General features: G+C 42.1%; 1 protein-coding gene and 1 long non-coding RNA gene across 4 annotated transcripts; one reads left to right on the plus strand and one right to left on the minus strand.

The window, feature by feature from the left end:
• Positions 1-1022: 1022 nt before the first annotated feature.
• On the plus strand, positions 1023-27436 carry nap1l1 (nucleosome assembly protein 1-like 1). 3 transcript variants are annotated; one of them, XM_031306124.2, is made up of 16 exons: positions 1023-1172; positions 7208-7246; positions 8649-8737; positions 12209-12311; positions 16938-17079; positions 18079-18171; positions 18548-18676; positions 18948-19019; positions 19110-19249; positions 19655-19800; positions 19932-19951; positions 20304-20426; positions 20906-20938; positions 21081-21131; positions 23288-23324; positions 25627-27436. In XM_031306124.2, exons 2-15 carry the CDS (start codon positions 7230-7232, stop codon positions 23291-23293), a joined length of 1164 nt encoding a protein of 387 aa, XP_031161984.1. In that variant the 5' UTR covers positions 1023-1172; positions 7208-7229; the 3' UTR covers positions 23294-23324; positions 25627-27436. The 3 variants fall into 3 exon arrangements, with proteins under 3 accessions (XP_031161984.1, XP_031161982.2, XP_031161983.2); XM_031306122.2 differs by lacking the exon at positions 23288-23324; XM_031306123.2 differs by lacking the exon at positions 23288-23324 and having other exon boundaries at positions 18079-18159.
• On the minus strand, positions 4071-14282 carry LOC116054540. Its single transcript, XR_004106090.1, has 3 exons — positions 14169-14282; positions 11980-11986; positions 4071-4080 (listed from the first exon to the last, which is right to left on the minus strand). It is a non-coding gene; the product is annotated as an uncharacterized LOC116054540 (long non-coding RNA).

Here is a 27436-nt window from a genome sequence, read left to right on the forward strand (position 1 = left end):
TTTTCAATGTAATGCAATTATACAGATAAAAATGGATCTTGGATTTAAACATTTAATTGTATACCCATCTGCTGATGAAGTCCATGAGATGTGACTGAAAGCTGTGGAAAGTTTCCAGTGGATCTTGAGCAGAAATGTTTTCAAACTGTGTAGAAAAATATTCTGACCGACTTTTACTTTGCTACTTGAGCCCTCATGTTCTCAGTGTCCATGTCCATTTTATTTATATAACCCAATATCACAAATCTGCCTCAGGGGGGCTTTACAATCTGTACAGCAACACCTTCTGTCCCTTTCGACCCTCGCTTCGGATAAGAAAAAAACTCCTCCCAAAAAACCCCCCAGGAAGAGCAACAGAGGAAGGATCCCTCTCCATGGTCAGACATGCAGTAGATGACGTACAAAATAATGAACATAATAAAATTACAATGTAGAAAATGACAAAATTATACATAGAACTAGAAATGTGTTCTCCTTAAATGTCCCCTTAAAGGGAAGGGGGAGTTTAATGCACGATGATGATGATGATGGCTAAAGAGTTGAAGTGATGATTGTGATGTTAATGGAAATAATGCTGCTATTGCTGATGAAAGTAAAGATGAGGATGATGGCTATACCAATGAGGGTGACCGATGATGATGAGGGTTTTGTATCAGCTAGTGATGATGAAGATGAAGATGACTGCGCTACTGCTCTAGCCAGGAGCAGGTGGATGATGAGGCTGATGGAGCTGCTATTTCTGATCAGAATATGGCGATAATGGTGAGATGATCATGATGCTGAACTTGATGACGATGGTTAAGAATGAACTGGTGAGGAAATTGATGATGATGATGATGATGATGATGAAGGGGGGAAGGAAAGATGATTATAATGATAAGATTGAATTAGGTGAGATTTAATAAAAATGATGGGAAGATGAAGATGGTGGTGATGATGATGATCCTTTACACCCTGTTCCCCCCTATAGGGGGACCCTCGCCGCCGCCCCTCCCATGAACAGCGTTGCCTCGGTGACTGCTGGTTTACGTGATGACGTTGGATGTATATGAGCGCAGGCGGCGGGATCTCTCTCCCTTTTACCGCCATCGGAGCGGAGTCTCTTTCTTCCCTGGGACCTCTACACTGCGCAGCGCCGCTTCACCAGTCCAGCCTCCGGCCAGATAGCGAAGGTAAGAGACAGGACTTGCAAATGGCTTCGGCGCCAACGCCCCAAGCTTAGACGTCGTTTCAGTAGTTACATTTCAATTCTGTTGCTTTAATCAACAGCGGGCAGAGAAAGACGGCTCCGCTTTGCTAATGCTAGTCAAGTCAGACAGCGGTAGCAGCCATTGAGACTGGCTCCACCATGATGTGTGTTAACGTTACACGCGATTAAAAAAATAATAAAACAACGATTAACGTGTATGTCCGTTTACCCTGGATTGCTATGGCAATCATTGCATTGATAGAAACGACACGACGTCGGGTAATTATCGGCGTTTTCGACATTTGTTGACACGTGTCTTGTATTATGGGACTTGACCTTATTTTTGGAGGATGATAACGTTATCCAGGGTGGGGAATCGTGGATGGGTGTCTGGACTCTAAAAATGCAGCGCGCGGCTGTTTGTTTAACTTAATAGTCGGTATTATTACATAACGGAAGCTGCAGCATGGTACCGGAGCATTGGCACCACTTCCTAACTGGCCCACATCTAGCTACGGCACCGTGTCTGTCGAAGATGTTCGTCCCACTTGCTCAGCCTAAGTAGTGCGCATCAAGCTAGCAGCACATAAGCTAGCTTAAGTAGCCAGACACATCGAGGCAGTGCAGCAACAAGACGGGCAGGCCGGCTAAAGTTAGCCTGTTAGTAGCCTAGGGGTCGGCTTGTTTGTGGAAGAAGCGAGTGGACGTTTGTTGTTTTGACGTCGGTCAGAAAACGTTCCAACAGGTTGGCTGGCTCGCTTGGCCCAAATAAGTTTTTTTAAAATGCGGCTTCACTTCAGAGGGAGCAGGCAGGCACCCACCCGGGGCTTTTTGTCAGTCATTAATGGTTTGCTAGACCTGAGCATGCAACACGTGGTCGCTGGGTAGGATTAGGAGAAAAGGCTCTCCCAGAAAGTAAAAGGTCGGTTTGGTCAGTCTGCCGGACCAGTATTACACATGTGAAGTTAGTTAATATTGTTCATACACAGTTCTTAGAACATGAGTTGTCTCGTGGCTATTTGGTATTTGTTGGCCTTTTGTGACAGGGGTGATATGATTTTAAAATGTCTACTTGTATAGGCTTGGCAGTTACATTACGAACTGAACACGACTTGTTAAAACTGTAATGTTTGCCAAATATATCAGATGTCTAATATCATGAGACGTCACCTGGGCAGATCAGATGAGTGTTCATGTCTTCAATAAGATAGCTTTTCAGATGATAATTGTTGAAATGACAAAAACGTTACATGAAGAGAACATGTACAGTACAGGTATTACAGGAACTTGAACAGTAACACGTGACATAACGGCAATCATAGCACCTTACATGCATCATTTGCTTTAATTGAAAATGATGGAGCCTGCTCTCCCAGTAGAGCAGGTTGTCTTAATTACATTTACCTGCAATTATTTGTTTCCATTAAAAAATAAGTATTCACCCTGACATCATATTTTGCACAACAGCAGTATATGTGAAATGTGTGCTGCTGCTAAAAGCTTTCTACAGTACTTTCCCATCAATAATTTGGCATAATGGGAGTATACAAGGTGGCTTAGGGGGCGGGTGTCATCTTACCTTAGACATTGTAGTGTGATATGGGGCATATATGGTTTTATTTCATGCTGTGCCTTTGTTCATTTGGTCCATTGTTGACTAAAAAGTGAAAGCTTTAAGGTGTATTCAGCTTTCTGTTGAGAAATGGGACATGATTAAAGCCACAAATCAGAGTCCACACACAGACCGCTCTCTTCATCAGTTATCCCCGTATGGAAGAAGAAACAATTTGATCTGCCACGTGACTTTGTTCTGAGCTCAGTGAACTGTCACATCAGCTCTGTACTTGAATAATCTTACTGTATTAGCTGAATGTAGGCCAGCTAATATATAGAGACATGGTGTTGATATGATGGCTTTGCTCAAAGGATATCTGTCGTGCTCATTTTAAAAAAAGAAAAAAATGAAATGCCCTTTCTTGGTTTTGGTTTAAATTGTTAGCTCTCTATTAAAACTCATTTCAGTGGCTGATTTTCTGATCGTGTGACTCCAGAGGTTCTAAGTTCTGGGCCTTGGGACCCAGAGCTGTGCTGCTGTTAGTTAAAGTTTCCCCATCTAATAAGGGCTGATTTACCCTCGGGATGACAGGTGAATGCAATTAAGGACTTGACAGTATGGCAAGCCAGCAGAAAGGTGACAGTGAAAGATCAGGATTAGGAATCTTGCAATGATCAGTGCCCTATTGGAATGAAAAGTCTTATTTGGTTAATGTGAAATTCTGGTTTGGAACTGGGCGATAAGGTAGAAATAAGTATCATGATATTAATATTTTCCACTTGTAAAAAGGTAAAGGTATGGAAAAATTACAAATATTAAACTGATTTAGGCCCATTAATGTCACAGCATAACCACAACTCTGGGGAAAACTTGGTATCGTTGCGTCTAGGGCTTCCATAGTTTAGTTTATCCATGCATCCATGAAGGTAAGGATAAAATAGCCTACCTTTGTCCTCTGGCTCCGCTGCACTTCACTCAATCTTTCTTGAACCAGCCCAGTCCTCGGTGGCGTCAAACAGTGGCGACACTCCATTGATAGTTCATTTGTAGACATTTAAGACTTGGACATAATATTAACACAGCTTTATGTTCTTTATGTTCATTCATCTTTACGTCATTTATCAGTCTGGTTGTTACCCCTCTCTCAGTGGCAGCTCCTCCACTCCATATCTTTATAATGGAGCTAACCGCTAACTGGAGCTAACAGCTAATCAGAGCTAGTTGCCAACCGAGCCTTCAGTTCTGCGTTCCTGTATCCATTAACTGCATGTATGGACTCGAACCAGAATAAAACCCTTCATTTTATTAAAATGGCTGTAAAAGTTTTAAACTACAACTCAGAGTTGTTTGAATGACAGAAATCAGCTCAAGGTACGAGTAGTGTTAGCGTGCTAGTTGATGCTTTCTCTGCGGAGTGCAGACTGATTGCTCTCGCAAGTCATGTGACCAAATCGCAGCCTTTGCGATTAGGAAATCGCGTTTTAACATATCGCGATATCGCAAATGCAAATAATCGTTCAGCCCTAGTTGTAAGCTAACTTGTGTGTTAACTTATTCCTGGTTCTCTCATTTCTAAGTAACTCCTCAACCCCTGGACAAAGAATTCACTAGGACATTGTTCTTGCCTACCACATGCTTGAGCTCCAGGTTGTATGGTTATAACTCCAGTCCCCACCAATCGTAAAGTCATTTGTCTTTAAAATGTTAGTCCATCCAAAGGTATTTGTGCCAATAATATAAATCAAAAGACAATTTAAGACATTAAGCTTAAATGACTTAAACAATTGATCGATAATTGAATCGATCTATTCTATAGACCAGCCAACGTCAGCTGGCGGCCCACGGGCCGCATCCGGCCTGCCAAAGCGTTTAGACTGGCCCGCAGAATAATCATGAATTCAGACAATGTGAAGAGGAAAAAATGCATTCTGTTCTTTAGCATTTCAAGCATTTACAGCAGGTAACATTACACAGGTAGAGCACAAACTCAGCCCCCTGTATTTGCATCTCTATTCACATGCCGGGATTCTGCACAGAGATGCCTGCGCTCCACACACACAGCTGAACCGAGATGTGTGTGCGTTAAAACACGCAGTACCTGACTGGGAACGATACAAAGAGGATTACCAATGGCCGCTGGGGCAGATGAACTCACGCTAGTCTCGTTACTGTAAGTAGGCTACAATAAAACCTTTGTGAGTAAAAAGTCAATACTTATCAATGCACTCACCTGTATAGACAGGCATAAACATGTAGAAAGAGATATTTCAATCTGCTCGGTCTGCTCAGCCCGCTCTTGTCCACCGCGCTGTTTTAAGTGAACACAGCTCTACTCTGCAAATGGCGAATTTTTACAAACAAGCTAAAACAAAAGCTGTCTGTTTGTAGTCTAACTGTTTATCTTAGTTTGCTGGGAATCTTGAAATTTGGACAAATTCTTATAAATTTAACTGCTGGCTGAACGAGCCATCCTCTCCGCTGGAGCGGTAAACCTATGGATGTATTATAAGACCAAAACAGATGCATGTGGCTACTTAATATGCACGTGAATGACGCCATCGTTATGTTCGCGTTCTTCATTGTTGGTGATGATGCTGGTTGTATTATTTTGCAACAGCATCGTTTCATTGCAAATGGGGCATACATGACGAATGCATAGCCTGCTTATCAGTCCATTCATCATTCACCATTACCTGACAACAGCCATTTCTTTCTGCAAGCATTTTCCACCAATCAGGACGCTGCATACTACAACCATGTTTCCTAATCACAGACTTTAACCATCACTCCTCAGTGAACTGCGGTTCAGTCTGAGATATTTTTTTTTTTATTTATTTATATATAATATTTTTTATAATTTTTTTTCCATGTTTTTTAGGAGTTTGCTCACACTAATACATGTAAAAAAATAAAATAAAAATAAAATATAGCATTAATTCAGTAAGAAAGTGAAAATTTCAAACAAGAATAGGTGCATTAGGTATAAATTAATTTTATTTTCTTTATTTGTAATTGCTCTGAACCCGTCTTTCTCAACGGTCTGTAGTGGGACCGTAGGTGGATTGTTATTGCGTTCGTTATGTTGCTCCGCTGCATGCTTGAGGTGACAGGTCTTAACGTTAGCACGACGAGTACAGTTAGCACAATTTTTTAAAACCAAAAAAAAACCTCCAAACAACAGACACGGCTCCTCTTTTTGGCACAAGTTCTTCTGTGTCATCATGTTCTAGTTCTGCAGCTTCGATTTCGGAACTTTCAATGTCTATCCTATCCATCTTCACTGTAATGTAACACCAGAGTACTACTGTTTACCCTCACCACGCCTTGCGGTCGCACCATGCGTGTTACGTTGAAAAGGGTCCCGTCTGAAACAGTGTCGCGCAGCGTAGCGTTCCGAACGTTGTGTAATCAAATACATTGGTATGGCGGTATATTAAAAATTCATATCACGAAAATATACACCAGTATTTGGTGTGAACCGGTATACCGCCCAGCACAATTGGTCACTGTCCTGTCGCTGGGCCAGTGTGGTGGGAGTGAGGGCCTGGTATCATTTCAATGTCTCTGGAGGAAGAGAGGCAGGTTGGCCGAAGTTGGTCAGTAGTGACCTGATGTTTCAGTGATGGAATCTGTCTTTGTGGCTAACCGAACACACATTTCTGTCAATAACTTTGGATTTGTTCTGGTCCGACACCAATAATGAAAATTTCTACCACCTCAAATGAATTGCACATATAACTGTGAAATTTAAAAGGCAGCTTTTTGCAGCTTTGGTTATGAGTTACAGCCACCTTAGCGATTGTGAGTTTTGACACCAGAGTCCCTTCCAGGTCATGATTTATTGCCTTACTGTCTTATCTGGGCACCTATCACCTCTACAAGTCTCCCCTATCTGTTCCTTTTGAAAAGAGTGCCATGGTAATCCATCTCTCTAAAGGGAAGGGAAAGGGAAGAAGGCTTTATAAGCAAGTGGCCCGACTTATTAAAAGTTAAATAAAAATGCTAATTGTCCACCGAAAGCAGGACATTTGTTTCAAAGCTCGTCATAAACTGAGAAAAGTGAGATTGTCACAATAAAAAGTACATGTAAACAATGTGGAGAGCATCTGGCCGAGCCAACGCACGGGACGGGTGTCGCTCCACATCTTTATGCGCAGGTTCACACGTGCCACACGATTAGTGCACATAGTGGCACGACGTCACAGCCACGCACACAAAACATTATGTGCACACATTGACACAGACAGCAGGGTTTCTACCAGCGTATTGCAAGCTCGTCCTAGACTCCCCGACGGGTCTTAGCATTGAGGATTTTTTTTTTTTTAAATGTGTTAAAATTATCGTACGAGTTATTTAGAAATGCTGTTTGACCCAAATCTAGTGACAGTCAAACGTTGGTCAAAATTAATTAGTTTGTGTCCTTCAGTATTTCGAAACTAACGATGTTCTCTTCTTCTCTTTAGCATCACCTGAGACTCAGCTAAGATGGCAGACATCGACAAGTAAGTACTTGTTTTACCAGAGCTACTCTGTGCTACACTTGGCCTCTCCGCCACCGGTCTCCTCTTTTGGTCTAATGCTTGTGGTACCTGAAGCTGGCCCTTGGGTTCTTTGACAGTTGAAAGGAAAACACTTGCTATAATATCACTGATTTGGAACGTGGTCAGATATACAACATAATTACACCTATAACGGGCAGCGCAGAAGGCTCTCCCCTCGATGTGCCCTAATGCATACAGTGGTTTACGAAGGCTCTGGCTGTCTGTGATCCAACGCCTGGGCTCAAGATTGCATCGTGACAGTTTTAAACACTAAACGCACTAGAGGATGGATACCCGACGGGACCTGATGGTATCTGACGGGCCGGGTTTGGACAGATATTTAGAAATGGTATTTGGGTCAGGCTTGGTCACATCAGCGCGATAAGGCATTGAACATTTAAACTTCAAAACAGCTTATTATGTCGGTAGCCAATGGGCCTGTTACACTTGATGCAAAGGTTTGTTTTTGTGATTAAAATAAATTTAAAATATTACCCTAACATCCGTCTTCCTGTGTGCGGAAATTTGTTTATGTAGCTGTGACAGCGAAACGTGCATATTAGGCTACATGTACATGTGTCATTGGTATGAGGGGGGGAAAAGATTTTAACTGGGTCGGGCTCGGACATAAATGCCTTAATGCCTGTCGGGCTCGGGTCGGGTTCGGTTAATGGTCTGTCGGATGCGGGCCGGGCTCGGACAGAAAAATGCGTCCCGATCCGCACTCTAAAATGCACACATAAGACACCTCACAACATTTAAGTGATGGACCTTAATGTCATTCCATCAGGAACGACGCTCCAGCGGACAATGGATGGACACACGCACACACCGTACTCTCATTCTCCACTGTTGGCCATTGATTTTCATTCTGTGCTGGAGGATGAGAGGGCATGATGGTACGGCGGTGTCGTAACTCAGTTTTGATTACTGTTGGTTTAAACAGCTGAGAATTGTACATTTTCTGGTAAGGCAATATGACTGAATTCCTTCTCAATTACCAACACATAAGCAAGTCGGGCTGCAGCTATTGCTTATTTTCAGGGTCAAGTACTCAACTCAACTACTCAAAGTCATTCTCATGCTTATTCTTTGAAGCTTCAGTTGTGAATTTGTGAATTTATCTGGATAATATAAGTTCCCGGCTTAATTTTTCAGTTTCACCAAGCAATTGTTTTTGGAATTGAAAAGGAGTTCAATATTTGGTTGCCAGTCAAAGCGGCAGGCAGGGTGGCCAGAGTCGCTGCCATCCTCACCCTAAACGTGCCAGAAGTAGTTGGTGACTCAAACAGTCTAAAGTGTTGGTCTCTGTTTTGGCTGACCTTCCCTTCTCTCTTTCACCCCTTTCTGTCTCCCCGAGCAGCAAAGACCAGGCTGAGATTGACCCGGCAGATATGGAGGATGTGGAGGAAGTGGAAGAGGAGGAGACGGGAGAAGATGAAAACAGCAAAGGTAGGTCTCCCTGCAAAACTGCTAGAGTACTGACTTTGAAGGGTGTAATTGCTAGCAATGTCTACGTATAGTCATAGACAGTCTGTCTTAGAATGCAAATCTAAGGTTGTGTGAATTTGTACAGAGGTAAAAACAAATTTTAGATATGTTCTAAATCAAGATTTCTGCCCAAGTTTTTAATCAATCGGTTGTGTAAAAATGTCATTCCAGGAGCAGACTAACTTTTTGCGAGACCTTTTTGTGCCTATGCCTACTACCTAAACTGAGGAGTTATAAGCCTGACATGATTTTGAATTGTAGTTCAGAGCTGGGAGGCACTAATCCGTTTTTATTTTGGGATCTCAATGCTGTTTATGCATCCTTTGATGCTCAATAAATTATGGGTTTCTCATATATTGGCGTACTCCAGACTCCTTGTGGATAGATATAGATGACCGTTTGGCCTTGTCTATTTAAAACAAGTATGAATAGTCTTTTTTAAAAAGCCAGACTTGAAAGAAGGCACATTCTAGCTGTCAGCGACGGATCTGTCACAGCGACCACACTCTCAGCAAAGCTTTACATGAGGTCTAGAAGCTGATGGGAGATTATAACTGCATGAGTATTACAGTTGCTACTTGCTAACGTTAAAACGTGCAGTGCAAACTCTATAGACCTCACATAGCACACATTCACACATCAAGGCTGCTGTGAGACACAAGTATGAAACTCAGAAGGACCCACAAATCTCAGCTCTACCTGTAAATGCACAGGTTCATGTTTTGGAATTTGGAAACAACACTGACAGGGTTTTAATGGTATATTAACCTAGTAAGTGTTTGTACTATGCTAGTCTATGTCCACGACGTTCCACTTCCGTGATTGCTCCGTTGTCAATGGAAATTCCGCCAGATTTCACTCATTTAGGACAGATAGTCATTGCCTTGGGCTTCTTTTGTGTTAGCATTTTAACCTCTGGTGGATTTCTGAGGATTCTGATTAACTGCTCCTCAGATCTCTGCAGGGTAAATCCAGACAGCTAGCTAGACTATCTGTCTAATCTGAGTTTTCTGTTGCACGACTAAAACAACTTTTGAACATACACGTTCCACCAAAACAAGTTCCTTCCCGAGGCTGTTTTGCAGCGGCACCGTTGCTCCGCCTGGCGCTTGGCGCCGCCCAAGACGATTGCGATTGGTTTAAAGAAATGCCAATAAACGGAGCACGTTTTTGTCCCATCCCGGAATGCTGTGTGGACTAGCCAGACCCTCCTCCGCAGTGCTGTGGAGGAAGGTCTGGCAATGCGTGACTAGTACTATGCAAAACTAGAACATAGTAATGTAGGGTCAGACCTGAAACACACCAGCAACAGCAATAAAGGCAAGTGATGATTTACAATGAATTTTAAATGTGACGTCATTGCACGTGTGGAACAGTGGAGACACAACATTTTTTTTTGTTGAGCATCTGTGGTGATATGATCCAAAAATCTATGACCATCCAGAGCGTTTTGCATGTTCAGGAATTGATGAAAGAAAATGGACGTGAGGCAGGGAACAAAATGTTAAAAAGCAACTGGCTTGTGTAGAGCAGCGCATCAGGATCATGCTTAAAGGGATATTCCAGGAAAAAGTTTGATGTTTTCTCGTGGATGGAGAGTCAGCTGGAATTCTGTTGCAGTGGATTCAGATGTTACTGCATGTTACAGCCACCTTATGTTGGCAGTGAGTGTTGTCAAGATAGATTATGGGTGGAGTTCTTTTAAAATGTAGTTTGGTCATAGTCAGAAAGTGCATGGTAGTCAGCAGCAGTCTTGGGGTAGTTACTCAAAAGTAATGCCTTACTTTACTCACTGCTGAAAGTAACTAGTTACACTACTAGTTACATTACTTTTGGGTTACTCCATAACATCACCTGAGATGCACCATAACTTACTTGTCAAGTAACAATATAAAGTTAAACCTCATGTATGCCCAGATCAACAAACCCTTATTACAATGAGATGACATACACATTGTCATACTCTCTTTTGTGCTCTTTAATACCACAGAGCTGACAACAAAGTTGTGAACATCTGCACAAAGTTTGTCAAGAAGTGCTGGCGGTCGTCTGCTCTTTATCTGTATTTTGCACAGTATGTTTCAGAAAGACGGCGATTCCACTGTCGAAACGGGCAACATTTCGTCCACCATCGATGCTGCCACAAGCTTATTTATCTCTGCTTTGTTTACCTGCTGTTGAAAATCAAGTCTTGACTGGTGTCGGCAACATGCCCTTTTCATCCACGTCTCGGGGTCCGGGGGACTTTAGCCACAAGCTTTGATTGGATGTTGTGTTTGTGGCGTTGGAGCGGTGGTTGTGGCCTGGGCACAACTTACACTTTACAATGAAGTTTTTGTCCTTTCGCGCAACTAATTTGAAGTAATGGGCATACCTCCACCCCTCCAAAGACGTCTTAAGCTGTGGCTCTGCCATCTTTGTTGAGTCTACTCGGACAAGTGTTACGCAAACACGCACGAAAACGGACATTTGATTTTGTTATCCTCTCCTCACGTTGCCAGTAACGCGATAATTATTTGATAAGTAACGTGATTACTGAGTTATCAACAGCAATGAGTTACATTACTGCATTACAGACAAATGTAATCTGATTATATTAACACACTACCCCAACACTGGTCAGCAGGGGCAGAGTGAGGCACTCAGTGTTACCTCAAAGCAATTGGCCCTGTGGTAGCTGACCCTCCATTTATGTATCCACCTAAAAAGGCATTTTGTATCAAAGCATCCCGCCAACAGCTTGTGTGAATTCAGACACGCATAGGTGTATTTATTTGACTGGATGCAGAGTCTTGGACAGCTGATCTATGCTGGCTGGTAACACATTACAAGCAAAATGCCCAGGATGTGCCAACAGAGAAGTGACTTCCAATCTCTTTAATCTTCTCACCTGCCAGCAGCGATGTGACTGAGCTTTGATAGGTGCGAGCAATGTGTCGGACACTGGGATTGTACCATCTGTCACATGTCTGCTTGCAGAAAGGAAGATCACCCTTTATTGCTGACTGCCTCCTCTAATGTCAATGCAGCACTGTCAATATGCACGCCATTAACCAAACCTTTCAGTGTTTACCTTATTTATTAGAAATCACATCATTCACAAATATGCAGGAAAATAAAATTTTAAAATGTGTTAGTGATGACTTAATGCTTTGCTCCAGCCTACTTGTTTACTCTGGTAAACACACAGTGCTGAGATGTACAATATATCTCAGGATGGCTCAGATATTGTAGGAAGTGATAATACTGACTAGAACAAACAATTGTGTGTCATGCAGCTGGTGAATCCTGTCCCGAATATGAATTTGCATATTCATTTAATCGAACCTCCCACTCTAGTTAAGTTCTCATTAACATATGAAGTAAAGAACACGTTCATGCTCCTGAATGGGTTTAACTGCCTTCATATTGCACTTTTGACTGTGTTCTCAGCTCGTCAGCTGACTGTGCAGATGATGCAGAATCCACAGATCCTGGCTGCGCTGCAGGAGAGGCTGGATGGTCTAAACGGCTCGCCGTCAGGCTACATGGAGAGGTGAGCCATAATGTTATTTTTGGTGATAACTTGATCTGAGAACACATTTGTGCAGCTTGTCCCCTTCTACAGTTGTCATAGAGCAGAAACGGCTGCAGCATAGATCAATGTCTGTAAGGACTTGAAAAATTAAAAAGGTGCTCTAAAATATTGTACTTTTCGTGCCACTGTTTCGTTCTTTATCAATTTATATTCTTGTATGTTTTCAAACGTGGTGTTTGAATCCTATATTTGTAGGGTGTTTATACAGTTTGATGCATATGTTATAAAAGTAGCTCCTTTGTAGGGTTGGGTATCGTTTGGATTTTTACGATTCCAATGCCGAACCGGTACTTTTAAAACGATTCCGATTCCTAAACCGATTCTTGAAAAACTGAAAAATGACATCAAAGATGTAATGTGGTTACTAGCGATGACGTGCAGTTAATGGTTAATATGCTTTTACGTCCATTTTGGTGAGCCCAGAGGGAAAATATGGCATTTTAAAAGTAGCTTACATTTACGGTAGCTAGCTAACAGTAGACTACAGAGAAAGTGTGATATTTTTATGTCCGTTTCGGAGCTACAGAGGGAAAATATTTCAGTCGACACATTAAGTGGAACCGAAATGAGGAACCGAAATTTGCGTTCTAATCCGGTCCGATTCCTACCGGTAGCGTCGGAACCGGTTCCATAGTGGAACCGGGTTTCGGTACCCAACCCTACTCCTTTGAGAACAAGCTCAGTGTGTACTGAGTCAAGTGAAGGTGGATGCGTTTAGAGCAGACAGGTGTTGGCTAATGGAGCAGAGAAGAAATTGGGAGTAAAGTTGTCAAGTGGTCGTAAATGTACAGTGTGTTTGTAGGGATGCGATTTTGTTGTGAAGTAGGCCTATTTCAGCAACCCGCCAGTGCCTACATTTTATTCGCCAATGTACATTTTTACTCATTTGGCAAGTAGTGGGCGCTAAATTTGGAATCCTGTCAAATTGTGGAATTTTCTAGTTTTGCATCTGACCAAAGAAGTTGTTAGCCCAACATATTTTTTTTTCCACCTAAGGCCACTGGACATAATTGAATACATACACATATGATTTATGCCCAGAACACTTTCAGAAATATGAAGGCATTCATTTTTGGTGAGAGCACTGTTCACAGATTCAGCCTATTGCTGCTGTACTAAATATTTACTTGGGTGGATGAAAACTTTGATCCACTTAAGTACAGTTGTAACTAGGCCTGTCGCGATAGTCAATAAATGGACTTATCGCACGATATATGGAAATGAGCTCGGTAGCTTTTGGTGACGCAATATATTGCAAGTGCTAATTTTTATAATTGAAAATAAAGAATATATTCATTTTTGACATACAAATGAATGTTACCAACATTTTAGTCGATCGCGCCGCCTCTGTCATGTCTGCTTTCTGTGGCAGAGGCGGGGCTCAGGCAGCGTCTCCACGCACACGCACACGCACACACACACACACACACACACACACACACACACACACACACACACAGCAGATAGCGGCAGGTCAAGAGAAGACATGAACCCACTGCTTTATAGGCCCTATAGTGTTTTGTGACATCTACAGCCAGTTAGAAGAATAAGTCCCTATGGACTTGGTTTCAAAGCCACAATCTTCAGTTCCGGTATGGGAACATTTGGGCTTTAAAGTGGCCATCTTATTGCTGCAGCTCCTCTTTTCACCCTGTGTTGAGCTCTCTGTTTTAGCTACAGAGTGAGGCATCGCGCTTCTATCCCATCTTTGTTGGGAGTCGCACATGCGCAGTAGTTAGGTAAGGACTACTAGCTAGAAGCTAGCGCTGCTAGCGTTTAGCCACCTCGTTATCAATGGAAAAACACTGCTTCAACAATATAGAACTATTTACATGTCCATCGTATGCAGGTATTCCACACAAAGTTGGAAGTGCGCCCTCGTTTAGAAGAAGTCTCCCGGCTAATCCTGCCTTGTACTGACGGAAGTTGGAGAAACAGCTAGCTGATGTGGTATTAGCTAAAGTGGTTAGCACACACCAAATGTTTCAGCCGATGACGTAGACGGCCCTGCCGATTTTGAACAGCTCACCCGGAGACTGAAGACAGGATACATTCAGAAACCCCTTTCTCACTCAACACAGCATGGATGTTTTTTTTTTTCCCCAAGTTTGTATGCGTGTGGAAGCACCAGACACAAAATAACACCCCAAATCCCAGAAAAAGTGATTTTTTTTAATTTTTTTTTCTTCATAATGAGAGAGGAGAGCCAATTAACGTGGACGAGCCGGTATGTCGATAATAATGTTTAAAAACAGTGGCCGCGAAAAGAGACAATATAACAAACATAAAATGGTTATGTTTTAGGTGTAAAACATAACCATCCCACCCAGTTTTTTAACCTGGGAACAACAACCACAGGAGGTGGAGAGGGGTCTTCCAGACAGTTATCTCTTACAGATGCTTTTTCCCGGCAGTGCAAATATAAACGTGACCGCATGAAATGGCGCACGCTCACAGATTGCGTAACTCGCTATATAGCCAAAGAGATGCAGCCATTAAACACGGCCGAAAAACCAGCATTTAAAAATATGCTGCTAACTTTTGACGAACGGTACGACTTGCCAAAGAAAACCTACATCTCCCAAACTGCCATTCCATCTTTGTACAACAAAGTAAAAGACGACATTCTGAAGGAGATAAAAGACATCTCCTTTACTTTTTTATTTATTTAGGATATATATTTTTGACATTCCGATTTCAATGTCTAAATATTCTTAAAAATTAAACATTCTTTGGTCTTTGAAAGAGTGTGCTTCCATTATTATGCTATAATATTGTAATTATGTAATCAGTGGCATAAAATGACAATATCGTTTATCGCAATTAAATTTGGGACAATATATCGCACAACAAAAGTTATCGTGACAGCCCTAGTTGTAACACAAAGTTACTGTGTGTGTGTGTGTGTGTGTCAAGTCAATTACACCCACAGTGATTTAAAGTTTTTAATACTTAACATGATAAAGTCTAAAAGGGCAGATGCACTTTTTCTAGACATTGTATGTCCTAATAGATGAAGTGATTGTTCATATGTTATTTTTACATGTTAGTCATCGAGCTGGTGCAGAGGTAGAGTCGGTGATGGTGGTCTCTGAGATGCTGTAGTGAATGTAGTCATGTGTCTTTGCTGCAGGGCTGTGCCACCCACTGCTCCTTTTCTCAGCAAAACCATCAGCAGGCAGCTCTTTGATCAACTTGTCAAGTATTTGGCAGTCACCAACAAACTCACCAGTTACAGCATCCCAGAACTCGGGACCTACCCTACATCCCCTTGCCAGGATAGTGCAGTCATTTTAATTTACCATACCGCAGAGAAACTTGACTCTGTGCAGACTCAATCCTGCTCTCAAAGCCTGGAGACCACGGTCATCTCTAAAGTACTGCTCAAGAATAGGTTGATGTTCAAGGCTTCAACCAGCTTCCCAGCAAGGCTGTCTGAGGCCTCAGACAAAAAATGGATTTAATTTAACAACACAAATGCAAAATGAAAAGTTGTTGAAATTTTTGTAGCACTGTAGCTATTCAATTTTAGAACTGGATGCTAGCCTGCCAACACTACTAATGACCTCTACAAATCATTTTAATTCAACCTGTATTCACACAGAAGAGTCAAATGAGTTCTTAACTTTTATTTTGCCAGGGTTCCCTGTGTAGTACTGATGATGGAGACATTTGCATATTCAAGCACAAGCAAGATAAGAGAAATAACAAAACAGCAACTGAAAGAAAAGATTGGGATTAAAATATAAGAAGCCAGTAAACTAGTTAATTAAATTATATATATATATATATATATATATATATATATATATATATATATAATATAAACACTGTTGAATAAGTCCATTTGCTAACTGTACCTACACTCTAAAATCAGCAACAAACTGTTCAAGATCCTGCTGCAATTCTTAACACCGCTTGTGGAACAAAATATTTAAAGGCCCTTTTTCCCAGGTACAGTTTTGAAACTAATTGTCCTAAACGGCACTATCTTTTGACACATACTGTTGGATGTATACAGGTATTATGTACATGTGTTGTGTACATTTTATGATTTTGAACCCACTGCATCATCCACATTAGGAACCAGGCCATGAATTCCTCAGGCATAAACCAGTATATCTTTTTTACTCTGCTGTTTAATGAAGCAAATCTCAATAAAACCTGTTCTTGGCATAGTTTGGGTTTGTTTATAGTGTGCACCCGATAGGCCACCTTGATTTATTGGAGATCCTCTGGGGAGAGAGCTGCTCTGCAGTGTGTTGCTCTGCTCTAAAGCTCTCAGCAGATTAACTTCGTGGTGTCCTTGCTGGTACCAATTGCTCCTCGTTAAGCACATTTTGTCCTGGGTTTTTTTGAATTTAGGAGCCTGAAAGTAAAGGAAATACATGATCAAAAATAATGTCTTTAGATTGGAGAAAAGGCTGCACAAACTCAACCAAACGTAACTGTTAGAATTTTAGATTGGTCCCAATAGTGTACTTTTTGTACTAATTGTAGGTATTTACAGTGAAAGGGCAGAGTGAAATAAACTGATCTTTGTCAGGCTTGTACTCACATCTGTTAATGTCTGTCGTCCCACAGTTTACCCAAGATTGTAAAGAGACGTGTAAACGCCCTCAAGAACCTGCAGGTCAAATGTGCCCACATTGAGGCAAAGTTCTACGAAGAAGTACATGAACTGGAGAGAAAGTATGCAGCCCTCTACCAGCCCCTGTTCGACAAAGTACGTGATTTAAGCACTTTCTTTATTCTGACCTTCAGTACTCTTACTGTATTTCTGCAGCTATATGGTTGTTGTGCACCTCTGTTATAGAAGCATTTTGGTATTTTGTAAGGCTGAAATAATTTTCTTGTGTGTACTTGGTGGTATGAGTAACCAGAAAAGAAAACAAGAGACGGTTGATATATGCACTGTAAAATACATAACATGGTTGAGGCATTCTCCCTCAGCGTCTGTTACCTTGAGCGGGCTGCCATGTTAATGCTGATCTGTACTGCTGTGCAGCCAGTCAAAACACCCCCACCCCCAACTTTTTATCGCTTACGCTTGTCTTTTAAATGCCGGAAATGTTGAACGTACCAACCAAGGTGACGTCTTCACATTGCTCGTTTTGTCTAACCAACATTGCAAAACCCCAAATTATCGTTTCAGCTGAACTTGAATTGAGGATTTAAAACAGACTATATTCATTATCTCCTAAATTAGCATGCGCTATCAAACTGCATCCCACGTGTTAACGAGCCAGCAAAAACTAGCCGAACGTGTCAACAAATAAATTCAGTATTAAAAAAGTTACGCCTTTTTTATATTGAAATTGTGCAGAATTCCCGAGCTTAACTTCCCTTGGAAATTTTGTAACCCTCGACTTCTCATCAAGTTTGACCCTGCTCGCTTGAATCCTGCTAGATTTGCTGTGAAGAGTCGACGTCATACCTGTGTGGACTATTTATAGACTCATGTTTGTCACATCACTAATGCAGGCTTATTCGTTTTCATGTAAACAAATCGAGGATGTGGACTTTCCCAAGAATAGTCTACGTTCTTACTCGTTACAAAAACCACTCACTTGATTTAACAATTGACCTTGTTTTCCATTTACTTTTTCTATTTTTCTTTTTCAGAAGAATAGGTTAACAAGATATAACTCATATGGAAATGTACATTACTTGGGTGCTACTGGTACAACCTTAAACTTGAATTGTTTTCTCCTGTTCTTTACAGAGAAGTGACATAGTGAAAGCAGCTTATGAGCCCACAGATGAGGAATGTGAATGGAAGGCAGATGAGGAGGAAGAGCTGACCGTAAGTAAGCAGGTACAGGTGACGTATACACCTGCATGCTTCCTGTCTGACTGAACACCTAGTTTTTTCTCTTCATGCATGTAGCTTATAGTCCTGCTGAATGATGAACGTGGGATTAAATCAATCTCTATCACTGATTTCAGATGTCTGTATTGCAGGGCAGCCGTACAGTTGATGAAATCACTGTAGTGATCTATTGCAACTGTTTTTAATCTTTTGTAACATTAAATGGAGCTTGTTTCCTTGCTGTATTTTCTTTTCTTCATCTAATGCGGAGTGCTGTCTTTGTGGGTGTAGGTGGTGAAAAGCTTTTTTGTTTTATTTGGCATGTGAAAAGAATTGGTTGAGCAAGCGTTATTTTTGAAGAGAAAATGTCTCCCTCAACTAGGATGAGATGAAGGAGAAGGCCAAGTTAGAGGAAGAGAAGAAGGATGAGGAGAAGGAAGACCCCAAAGGAATCCCCGAGTTCTGGTTAACGGTTTTCAAAAACGTGGACCTGCTCAGTGACATGCTGCAGGTAGGTTCATCCACGCAGCTGCTGGGCTGCCAGTGAAAATGGGTCACAGACCATCAAGAAAAATCAGGGTCTGCTTCCACCTGCTGGCCAAGTTGTGTAGAACATGGGTTTACAGTGTGGATTATGACTACATATGAGTTTATTTAATTCATGCTCACAGTTAAACAGCTGAATAAAAAGCAGAATTTACAGGGTGTGGGTGGCTGGCCATAAGTTGAAACAAACACATACTGGCTGCTCTTCTGAACGCTGCGGTGCTTTCTCTCCTCAGGAACACGATGAACCCATCCTAAAACATTTACAAGATATCAAAGTAAAGTTTTCGGATCCAGGGGAGCCCATGGTGAGTAAGCACCACTCGCGTTGAATGGCCGGAACCAGTCTGCTACCTTTTGAACTGTCTGTAATCGTGATCTCATTTGGTCTTCCCCAGAGCTTCACGTTAGAGTTCCACTTCGAGCCCAACGACTTCTTCACAAACACAGTGTTGACAAAAACCTACAAGATGAGGTCAGAGCCGGACGAGAGCGACCCCTTCTCCTTCGACGGACCAGAGATCATGTGCTGCACAGGGTGAGTATTGTGTGGTCTTTTCCTGGTAAGACAATTGAGTGCTTTCCTTATTCCGGTTGTTATTCAGTAATGACAGATAATTTCTTATGTTCATACTAATTTGCATTGCAGTGGTCTTATTTTCTATCAAAAAAAAATTAGGGTTTTCAGGAGCATCATTTGATTTCACACTGTTTATAAGGTCAGCCTCATTTAATAAAACACCCCCTCAGCAAGCAACATGATCTGGACCACTGTAACAAGTTCTCTCTGTATGTCTCTACCTCTTTTCTCTCGGCATAATTTAAGTGGACATAAGTTAGATTCCTGTAAAAAGCCCAGGCTGTCATTAAGATTTTAATTTGTAATATTGGATACTGACCGTGCGTTCTGCTGCTGCTGCTGCCGCCTCGTGTTTCCCCACAGTTGCGCGATTGAGTGGACAAAGGGCAAGAACGTCACGTTGAAAACAATCAAGAAGAAACAAAAGCACAAGGGCCGCGGCACAGTGAGGACGGTCACCAAAACAGTCCCCAACGACTCCTTCTTCAACTTCTTCACCCCACCAGAGGGTGAGAAATATTTGGCCCATACCAGGGTTCAGCAATACATGACCAGCTGATGTAACATTTAATAAAGTGATCAGTTAGATCTTTGTGCCTGCGTGGTTTAACTAACTTTGACCATCTCCCCTTGTTTACAGTTCCAGAAAATGGCGAGTTGGTAAGTCAGTGTACTTCCTCTACACTTTCAAATTCCTTGTAATCTAGTTGGCATTCAACAGCTTTAAGCAAGAAACCTCTTTCTAGATTCTAATCTAGTTTCCCCAGGTATAGTACATATTTTCTGTTTAGCTTAATGACCAAATGTTTTTAACATCACTCTTTGTCATAAAAAGAGTATTCAAAAAGTGATGTTATATCATGAGCTTTATAAATCTGCTTATTTGACAAACTTCAGAATCAGGTCCAAAGTGAAACATCCTATTGTAACCTAACCCTCAAGGATGTATAGAAAAGCCTTAACTAGTACTGTTTTTAAATGCATGGCTAAACTGCCTGGCCTGTGTCTTCAGGATGAGGACTCTGAGGCGGTCCTGGCTGCAGACTTTGAAATCGGCCACTTCATCCGTGAGCGTATCGTACCTCGGGCTGTGCTCTACTTCACAGGAGAGGCCATAGAGGACGACGACGACGATGTGAGTGTTGGCATCTAATCTCAAGTTTAACATCTGAACTTGTTGAAGAAACAAAATAAAAAAGGCCATATTGGAATGAACACACGCCATCATGGAAGTCTCACTAGGCATTGCTTGACTACTGATACTACTGGGGGCGCATGATGCCAGGCTAAAGGCCGTTTTATGGTTCTGCGGAGGCTCCACGTAGCCTACGTAAGTGGCCTGATGTTTATACTTGTGCGCTGGTGTGTGCGTCGAGTGTGGTGTGTGGGTGTTAGAGCGAGGGAGAAGTGAGAGAGTGACAGCGATTAGCTTCGGAGTTGCGACGTGTAGTTACATTTTTCAAGAGGTGCACATCAGGCTACGGCGTAGGGTCCGGCGGAGACGCAGAGGGTTCTGCGGGGGTACGCCGTCGATTCTACGCAGAAGCATAAAACGGCCTTAAGCTTGCCTCTTCTCAAATGTTTGTAGCTAATCCTCATGTTTGTGTTTTACAGTACGATGAAGAGGGAGAGGAGGCGGACGATGAGGTAAGACTATTTAGGGCCACAGTTGATGTATAAAAATGACTTCCACACCATGCAAGAGATGTGTTGGGACAGACATGAAGTGTTAACTATGGTTGTGTTGAGAAAGCGCAGTAGTCTGAAGTTCTGTGCCGTGTGTGTTCAGGAAGGAGAAGAGGAGGCTGATGAGGAGAACGACCCTGAATATGATCCCAAGGTGAGATCTCACACACACACACACACACACACACACACACACACACACACACACACACACACCCTGGTGTCCTGAGAAAGACCTTACTCAGCTGTTCTCAACTTTGTTGGCTCAGGATGCTCTTTCCAAAAAGTAAAGCAGCTCTTGCTGTAGGCCATCAATAGCTGCAGCACGAGTGGACTTTAATGTTGCCGTGAGAACCGTCCAGCACCCTTGGGGGTGTTCCTGAGCTGCAAGTAGAGAACGGCTATCCCTAAATTGACTTGTCAAATTTCAACATACAGAATACATACTGTCAAATGCATCTCATTTTTACTCCAGCGTTTGTTTTGCTTCAGCTTTTATTTTGTTGTCATGCTCTTGATTTGGCTTTCAGACCAAAAAACAACTCTCCAGTAGATATTTTCCTCTTCAACATTGTTTTAATCAGATCCTGAACCTATATATTATCGGAATGACTTTTCACCAGTCAGTTAAGTCTGACTGTTGCATGTTGTTACTAAAACCTGAACCATAACCTTATGCAACACAGATCCAGTATGCCTTAAAGAGAAGGATGAGGACACCAGTGAAATTTTACCCACATAGAATATTCATTTTAATCAGAATATCAATATTTTGGCCTTATTCAAATACATTATTTGTTTAGGGAACTTTGGCACAATATATAATACAAGAGCACTTAGTTTGAATAAACACACACACAGTTAAATGCAAACCTGCAGAGGTTTACTGTAATTTCACTGAGACAAATGAAGAAGGGGTGCTCTCCTGTAGGAAGTTTATTCACTGGTATTTTCTGCGTTCCTGATGGAGGTAATGAAGCTGAAACAACTGAATAAACAGTGGACAGAAGAAAAGCTATGCAAGCTCCAAAAGTATTACAAGCAACAATAAGAGGAATAATCTCTTGATACTAGAGGTGTGACGAGATCTCATGAGATTAAAACGTTACAATATTTCTCGTCGAGGTTAAAAGTTGGGGAATTGCGTCTGTACTACCGAGGACCGATTCATAAATCAATCGGTGCCAACGTCGGAGCGCATAAGCGTGAGCTTCTCTGTCCTCTCTGCATCTTTCACAGAGCGGGGCTCAGCGCCCACACACACAGAGCTGTGGACAGCGTGAACGCTACGTCGCCTCTGCGGTTTGTTGAAGTCGCAGTGAGATACATCAATGCCGGTAAAGCGGACACAAGTGTGGTTACACTTCTCAAAACTTGATGCAGACACCGTTTGCTGCAATATTATATGATTGCGAGATCGCCTTGCGATTTATGTTAACTTCTCAGACAGTCAGGTGTTCTATTGCCCTGGTGACTGACTGACGGGCACAAGACAAAAGCGTTCATATGCCCTGATGACAGACTGACAGGCTGAGGTTGTAGGGCAAGCCAAGGGAACTTTATTTCTATAGCACCTTTTAGCAACAAGGCAATTTTAAAGTGCTTCACATAAAACATTAAAGAGCAATGAAAAAAGTCATGAAAATAAAACGGATCAAAAAAGAATAAGATACAAATACAAGAATAAAAGTTAGTGCATAAACATTCGATTAATAGGTTGTAGGGACGGGTTTGGGAGGAGAGAGGGACGCCACTGTTATTAGGTCTGAAGAGGTTAGTAATACAGGAGAGAAGCCATTTGAGTTTGTGGCAAAACTTTTCAGTGCTCATTTTTCATTTTGTGACTTTCGATTGACTAAAAGACTATTTTTCCAGTCATATTTCATCATTTAAGTTTTCTTTAAAATAGTGTATAAATTTCGTCTGGTTCTCGTGAACCCAATCTCGTGTCTTGTCTCGTCACACCCCTACTTGCTACGTAATGTGTTCAAAGCATAGTTTCTTGTAGTCTCAGTTTTGTGTACATGAGATTTTCCCAGTGCACATGCTGCTATAGGGCTTTAGTTAGGTGGTACTTGATTGATTTGGTCTGAGGAGTTTATTTATTTGTATTACCTAGACTGGAGCAGCTTGTAAGTTAAACACAGATCTAAACGAGCATGACCTCTGCTTCTTTGCTAAACAAACGTCTGACACTCTGTATTCTGCTAGTTTTTCTTTTTTTTTAGTTACTCCTATTCATTAATGTTGCTTCATCTCCAGTCACTTTGGCATCTTTTGTCAGCTACTCTTTAAATTTTTCCTCACTAGGTTTAAGTGGTGACAGTAGAAAAATAACCCTATCCTGGTAGGTACAGCTTGTGACTTGTCAGCTTACTACCATCACACCCCCGCCCTTCACCCCAACCCTCTCCGTTTTTTTGCTTTGTGCTTATCTTTTCCTCCTGTTTATTCCATCCTCCATCCATCTCTTTGCACCCCCCACCCCACACATGAGCACCCTCCTCCTCTGCCGCCGTGCTGCACCCTCCCGAGTTACTAACCCACCGGTTTGTTGTTGGTTTTTTGAAGTTTAACCCATAGTGAGTTCTGCATTTGCACCTGTATTATTTCTGTATGTTGAAGCTAGTCCAGCCTCCTGTCCTTTTTTTTCCATTTTCCTCCATGTTGAACTTGTCTGTCCACAAACGCAGGCTAGTTTTGAGATTTTGTCAGGATGAAGATTTGTCTGCCATAGCTGTGCTTTTGTTTTTGTTTTTATAATACCCATTAGTCTGTGGTTTTTATTCTCATTTTACTGTTCCCATTAGTTGTGTTCAGCTCTCTTTTCTCTATAGATTTGCTTTCAATGCTGGGGACGATGGCCTCGGAGGGCTGTATGTTTGAAATAAGGCTTTACCAATAATTGGCAGATTACCAAAATACAAGAAATACCCACAAAGAGTTTTTATCTGAGGGTTCTGTCATTGTTGGCAATAATGGCCCATTTTCTGTCAAAACTGGATAGCTTGCACAACATAAAAACAGGAAAAAGGTTAACCACATCAGTCTGCGTTAGAAGCAGAGCTTTTTGCTTTGGGCATTTTCATGATAACAAAACCTCGTAATGTGTTAAATCTAGTTTTGCACAGAATGCCATTTATTTTGTACGCAACTGTCACCCGATTTCAGCCACGGCCAAGTGTATCGCTCGGTAGCTAAAATGACCTTCCACTGTTGATTCAGTGTGGCATCAGAGCAGCCTGAGCAGCTGCAGCGCACCATCACCTTCACAGGTGTCTAATGTCTGCTGGAAGGACGCCCTCCCCCCAGTATGATGGGCTCCTAATTATCGGTCTGTGCACTTTTCATCCCTATTTACTCGAGTGTTTCATTTGTTTTTGGCAGCTAATTGATTTGAGCGCAATAGCCTGAGGTTCTGTTGAAGTGTTTACATTTATTCTGTAGCAGCAACATCAAAAGAAGCAATTTTGGCAGATGACTCTGTTTTAAAGCTCTTTTTCAAACATGCAGTATCTCCTTACCACGTATAAACTAAACAAAGGGAACGAAAAATCTGTTCATTAAACCAATTTACTTTGTTTTTCATATAAAAACTGAAAGTAATACCAAAACATGTAAATCATTAACTGGTGGAGAGTACCATTGGTACCAGGTCCTGTTCTCCATTTAGTCATCCACTGCAGATAGTACCCGAGGCATTCTCAGCTGATCATCTTGAATGCGACACTCTCTGAATCTTGTCATCGGCAACCAAACAGGAACGCCTGCACTTCGTCAATTGTAAGGCGTGGTGCGGGGTTGCCATTGTTTTTAAATCTGGGGCCAGTGAATATTAAATTGCCGTCGCTATTGACGATAGCTTGGCCATTTAAAATGTCTGGTTTGTGCGGGATGTCCAATGTTGCTCTGGTGACGATTCTCCCTGACCAATCGGTGGTCTGCGGTGTTTTAACTCCACCTTCTAGTATTGGCTCAGCTCGCTTGGAAACTCGTCTGAGGTTGTCCCAAAAAAGGTACCATGCACAACGTTTGCTAATGGAAAAACCAAAAAAGGGCAAGCAGAGCCGTACCGTGCAGTGGAAACACGGCCATTAGCTTCAGCCTGGAAACATTGATTTGACTGGCTAAAGGAATAGTTTGGTTTTTTGGGAAATAGACTTTCTTGCTGAGAGTTGGATAAGATCAATGCCTTCATGTCTGTACACTAAACACGAAGCTGGAGCAAGCACTTGGCTAAGCATGAAGACTGGAAACGGGGAACCAATTAAATGGTTTTACAGGTGTTTTTTGTACAGATAAAACAAACTGGTGTTAACTGAGAGCTTGAGAGGTGCTGGTAAACTGGTTTTGTTACCCTTGGACACAGCTAGCTTAGCGGTTACCGGTCTTTATGCTAAGCTAACGGACTCCAGCGCCATATATATTTAACAGCATAGAGTGGTATCAATCTTATCGAACGCTCTGCTTGGAAGCAAATGCATTTCCCAAAATATCAAACTACTGCTCCAGCATGTTTATACCAAATATTGTCATTCAGCTTGAGAATTTTTAGGTCTTGAAATAGCTTTGCTGTTTGTTAATCTGATATATAGAGTGTGTGTGTGTGTGTTTTTATCTTAAACGCCCCCTCCTGTGATTTGTTACAGAAGGATGCAGCCCCCCCAGCTGAGTGCAAGCAGCAGTGAAGCCTGGCCTGGCTGCCTTGAGGATCAACTGCACTGTAACGGCTTCTCAAATTAAAAGAAGACAAAAAAAAAAAAAATAGTTACTTACCGCCTTATAATGTTTTGTATTTTTCTTGGTAGAGAATTTGAAGAAAAAAAAAAAAAGCTTCAAGATTTTTGTTACAAAACTCATGGTAATATACTGGGAGCTGTGGCTCAATATACATAGTATTTTACTAGACCTGTTAATCCTTCTTCCTCCTCTGTACAATAGCTAGCATACAGGAAAAAAAAAATCTCCCTCAAAAAGCATGAACTGTTTCTTCACTGCTAAAACTAGTTTGGGTTCTTGTGAAGTCTTTTGTTGTATTTGCTCTTAGACAACAGCTGTGGTTTAGACTGCATCGCGGCAACGTCAATTTCTTACCCCCTCTCCTCACCCCCCCCTTTTCCCTTCCTCTTCCCCCTACCAAAGCTCCAGGTTGGTCAGTTGTGGTTGTTCCAGGTGAATCTTTTATTCTCAGCAGGGCCTTTAGTACTGTAGCAGTTCCAGCTCTAGTGACGGAGGACAGATGGGTGACCTGCAGCCGGGTGTCTATTCCAGTTTATATCTAATCTTGCTGAGCATGGGATCCGGAGTTGGTGTTTTTGGCCACTTCCTGCGCCACTTGTGCTCAACTACTTTCCACTCTCGATACATTCCAGTAAGCAGACTGGCTGGCACCGTCGGTGAACCTCTCTTCAAAGGGAGTCTACTTCTCTTTCACTGGACGCACTCATCTAAATTGAACCAAAATGAAGTTTTTTTTCCGACCATTTTGTCACAAAATGGGTCGTTCCCCGGGCTCGGTACAGCCTGGTCGAGTCTCTTTAACATTCCAGAGAATTCCTAAGATGAGGATGAGACCGTTTGGTGCCGGAGCCACCTAACCCCAATAACCCAGTGCTTGCAGTGGCGTGGCTCTCGTCTTTTCTATAGCACTTTGTACTAGTGTGTGGTGTACCAGTGGCGTCCTATCATTGGTTAGCTGTCTGAGTACTCCTTGTAAGCAGCACTTTGTGTTACGCCCCGCGTTTAAATGGTCACGGGGGGCGGTGCTGTAACCCCACTCTGTGGAGAGTTCAACTTCTCTCTGGTTTTTGAGTGCATTGCCTTTCTCACCGGGGGGGCACACGTGGCCTGTTCAGAGAGGCTTTGTAAGAATAGGGTTGGGCAGATGTAGCACAGCGGATGCAAAGGAAAGTCCAAACCAGGTTTTCTAGTCTGTGGAAATGTCAGGTTCTCCAAAAGCCCCTTTTCCTCATCGGTTTATGGCATTTACCTCTTGTGTCACCAATTTTTGACTGGTCAGTTGACTCACATGGACCTCAGCCCAGCCCCTGAGGTTACGTTTTATCACTGTGAAAGAAAAGGGAAGCGTGATAAGGCCATTGTATTGGCCAATGACCCACCACCCTCCCTACCCCAAACTTGTTCCTTTTTTACCCAGAAGGCCACAGGAAAGCATGTCAGAGCAATACAAACCGTAGCCTGCCTCCCTCCCACTCCATTCTTTATGCCTTTAAGTTTCAAGTGTTGGTTGTGTTGGGCAGCATCGGGTCCACTGTGGAGAGCCAGGGTACTACTCATTCTGCAGGGAGTATTCAGATCATGTTTATTGGAAAAGGACATAAGAGTTTCTGTAGGGTCCATCTGAGCAGCTGTTGTCAAGGCAAAATGCTATGCTACAAAAATACTAATGTACTCGATAACTGTACGTGTATGTTCATGAATAAATTGGTTAAACATGTC

This window comes from Sander lucioperca, chromosome 20, assembly GCF_008315115.2.
Source record: "Sander lucioperca isolate FBNREF2018 chromosome 20, SLUC_FBN_1.2, whole genome shotgun sequence".
Classification (NCBI taxonomy): domain Eukaryota; kingdom Metazoa; phylum Chordata; class Actinopteri; order Perciformes; family Percidae; genus Sander; species Sander lucioperca.

Bases quoted from the DNA above. Each gene is read 5' to 3' on its own strand.
- nap1l1 (XM_031306122.2), top strand. The intron at 18,677-18,947 runs GTAGGTTCATCC...TTCTCTCCTCAG, and splicing joins TGCTCAGTGACATGCTGCAG to GAACACGATGAACCCATCCT. The intron at 19,952-20,303 runs GTAAGTCAGTGT...CTGTGTCTTCAG, and splicing joins TTCCAGAAAATGGCGAGTTG to GATGAGGACTCTGAGGCGGT.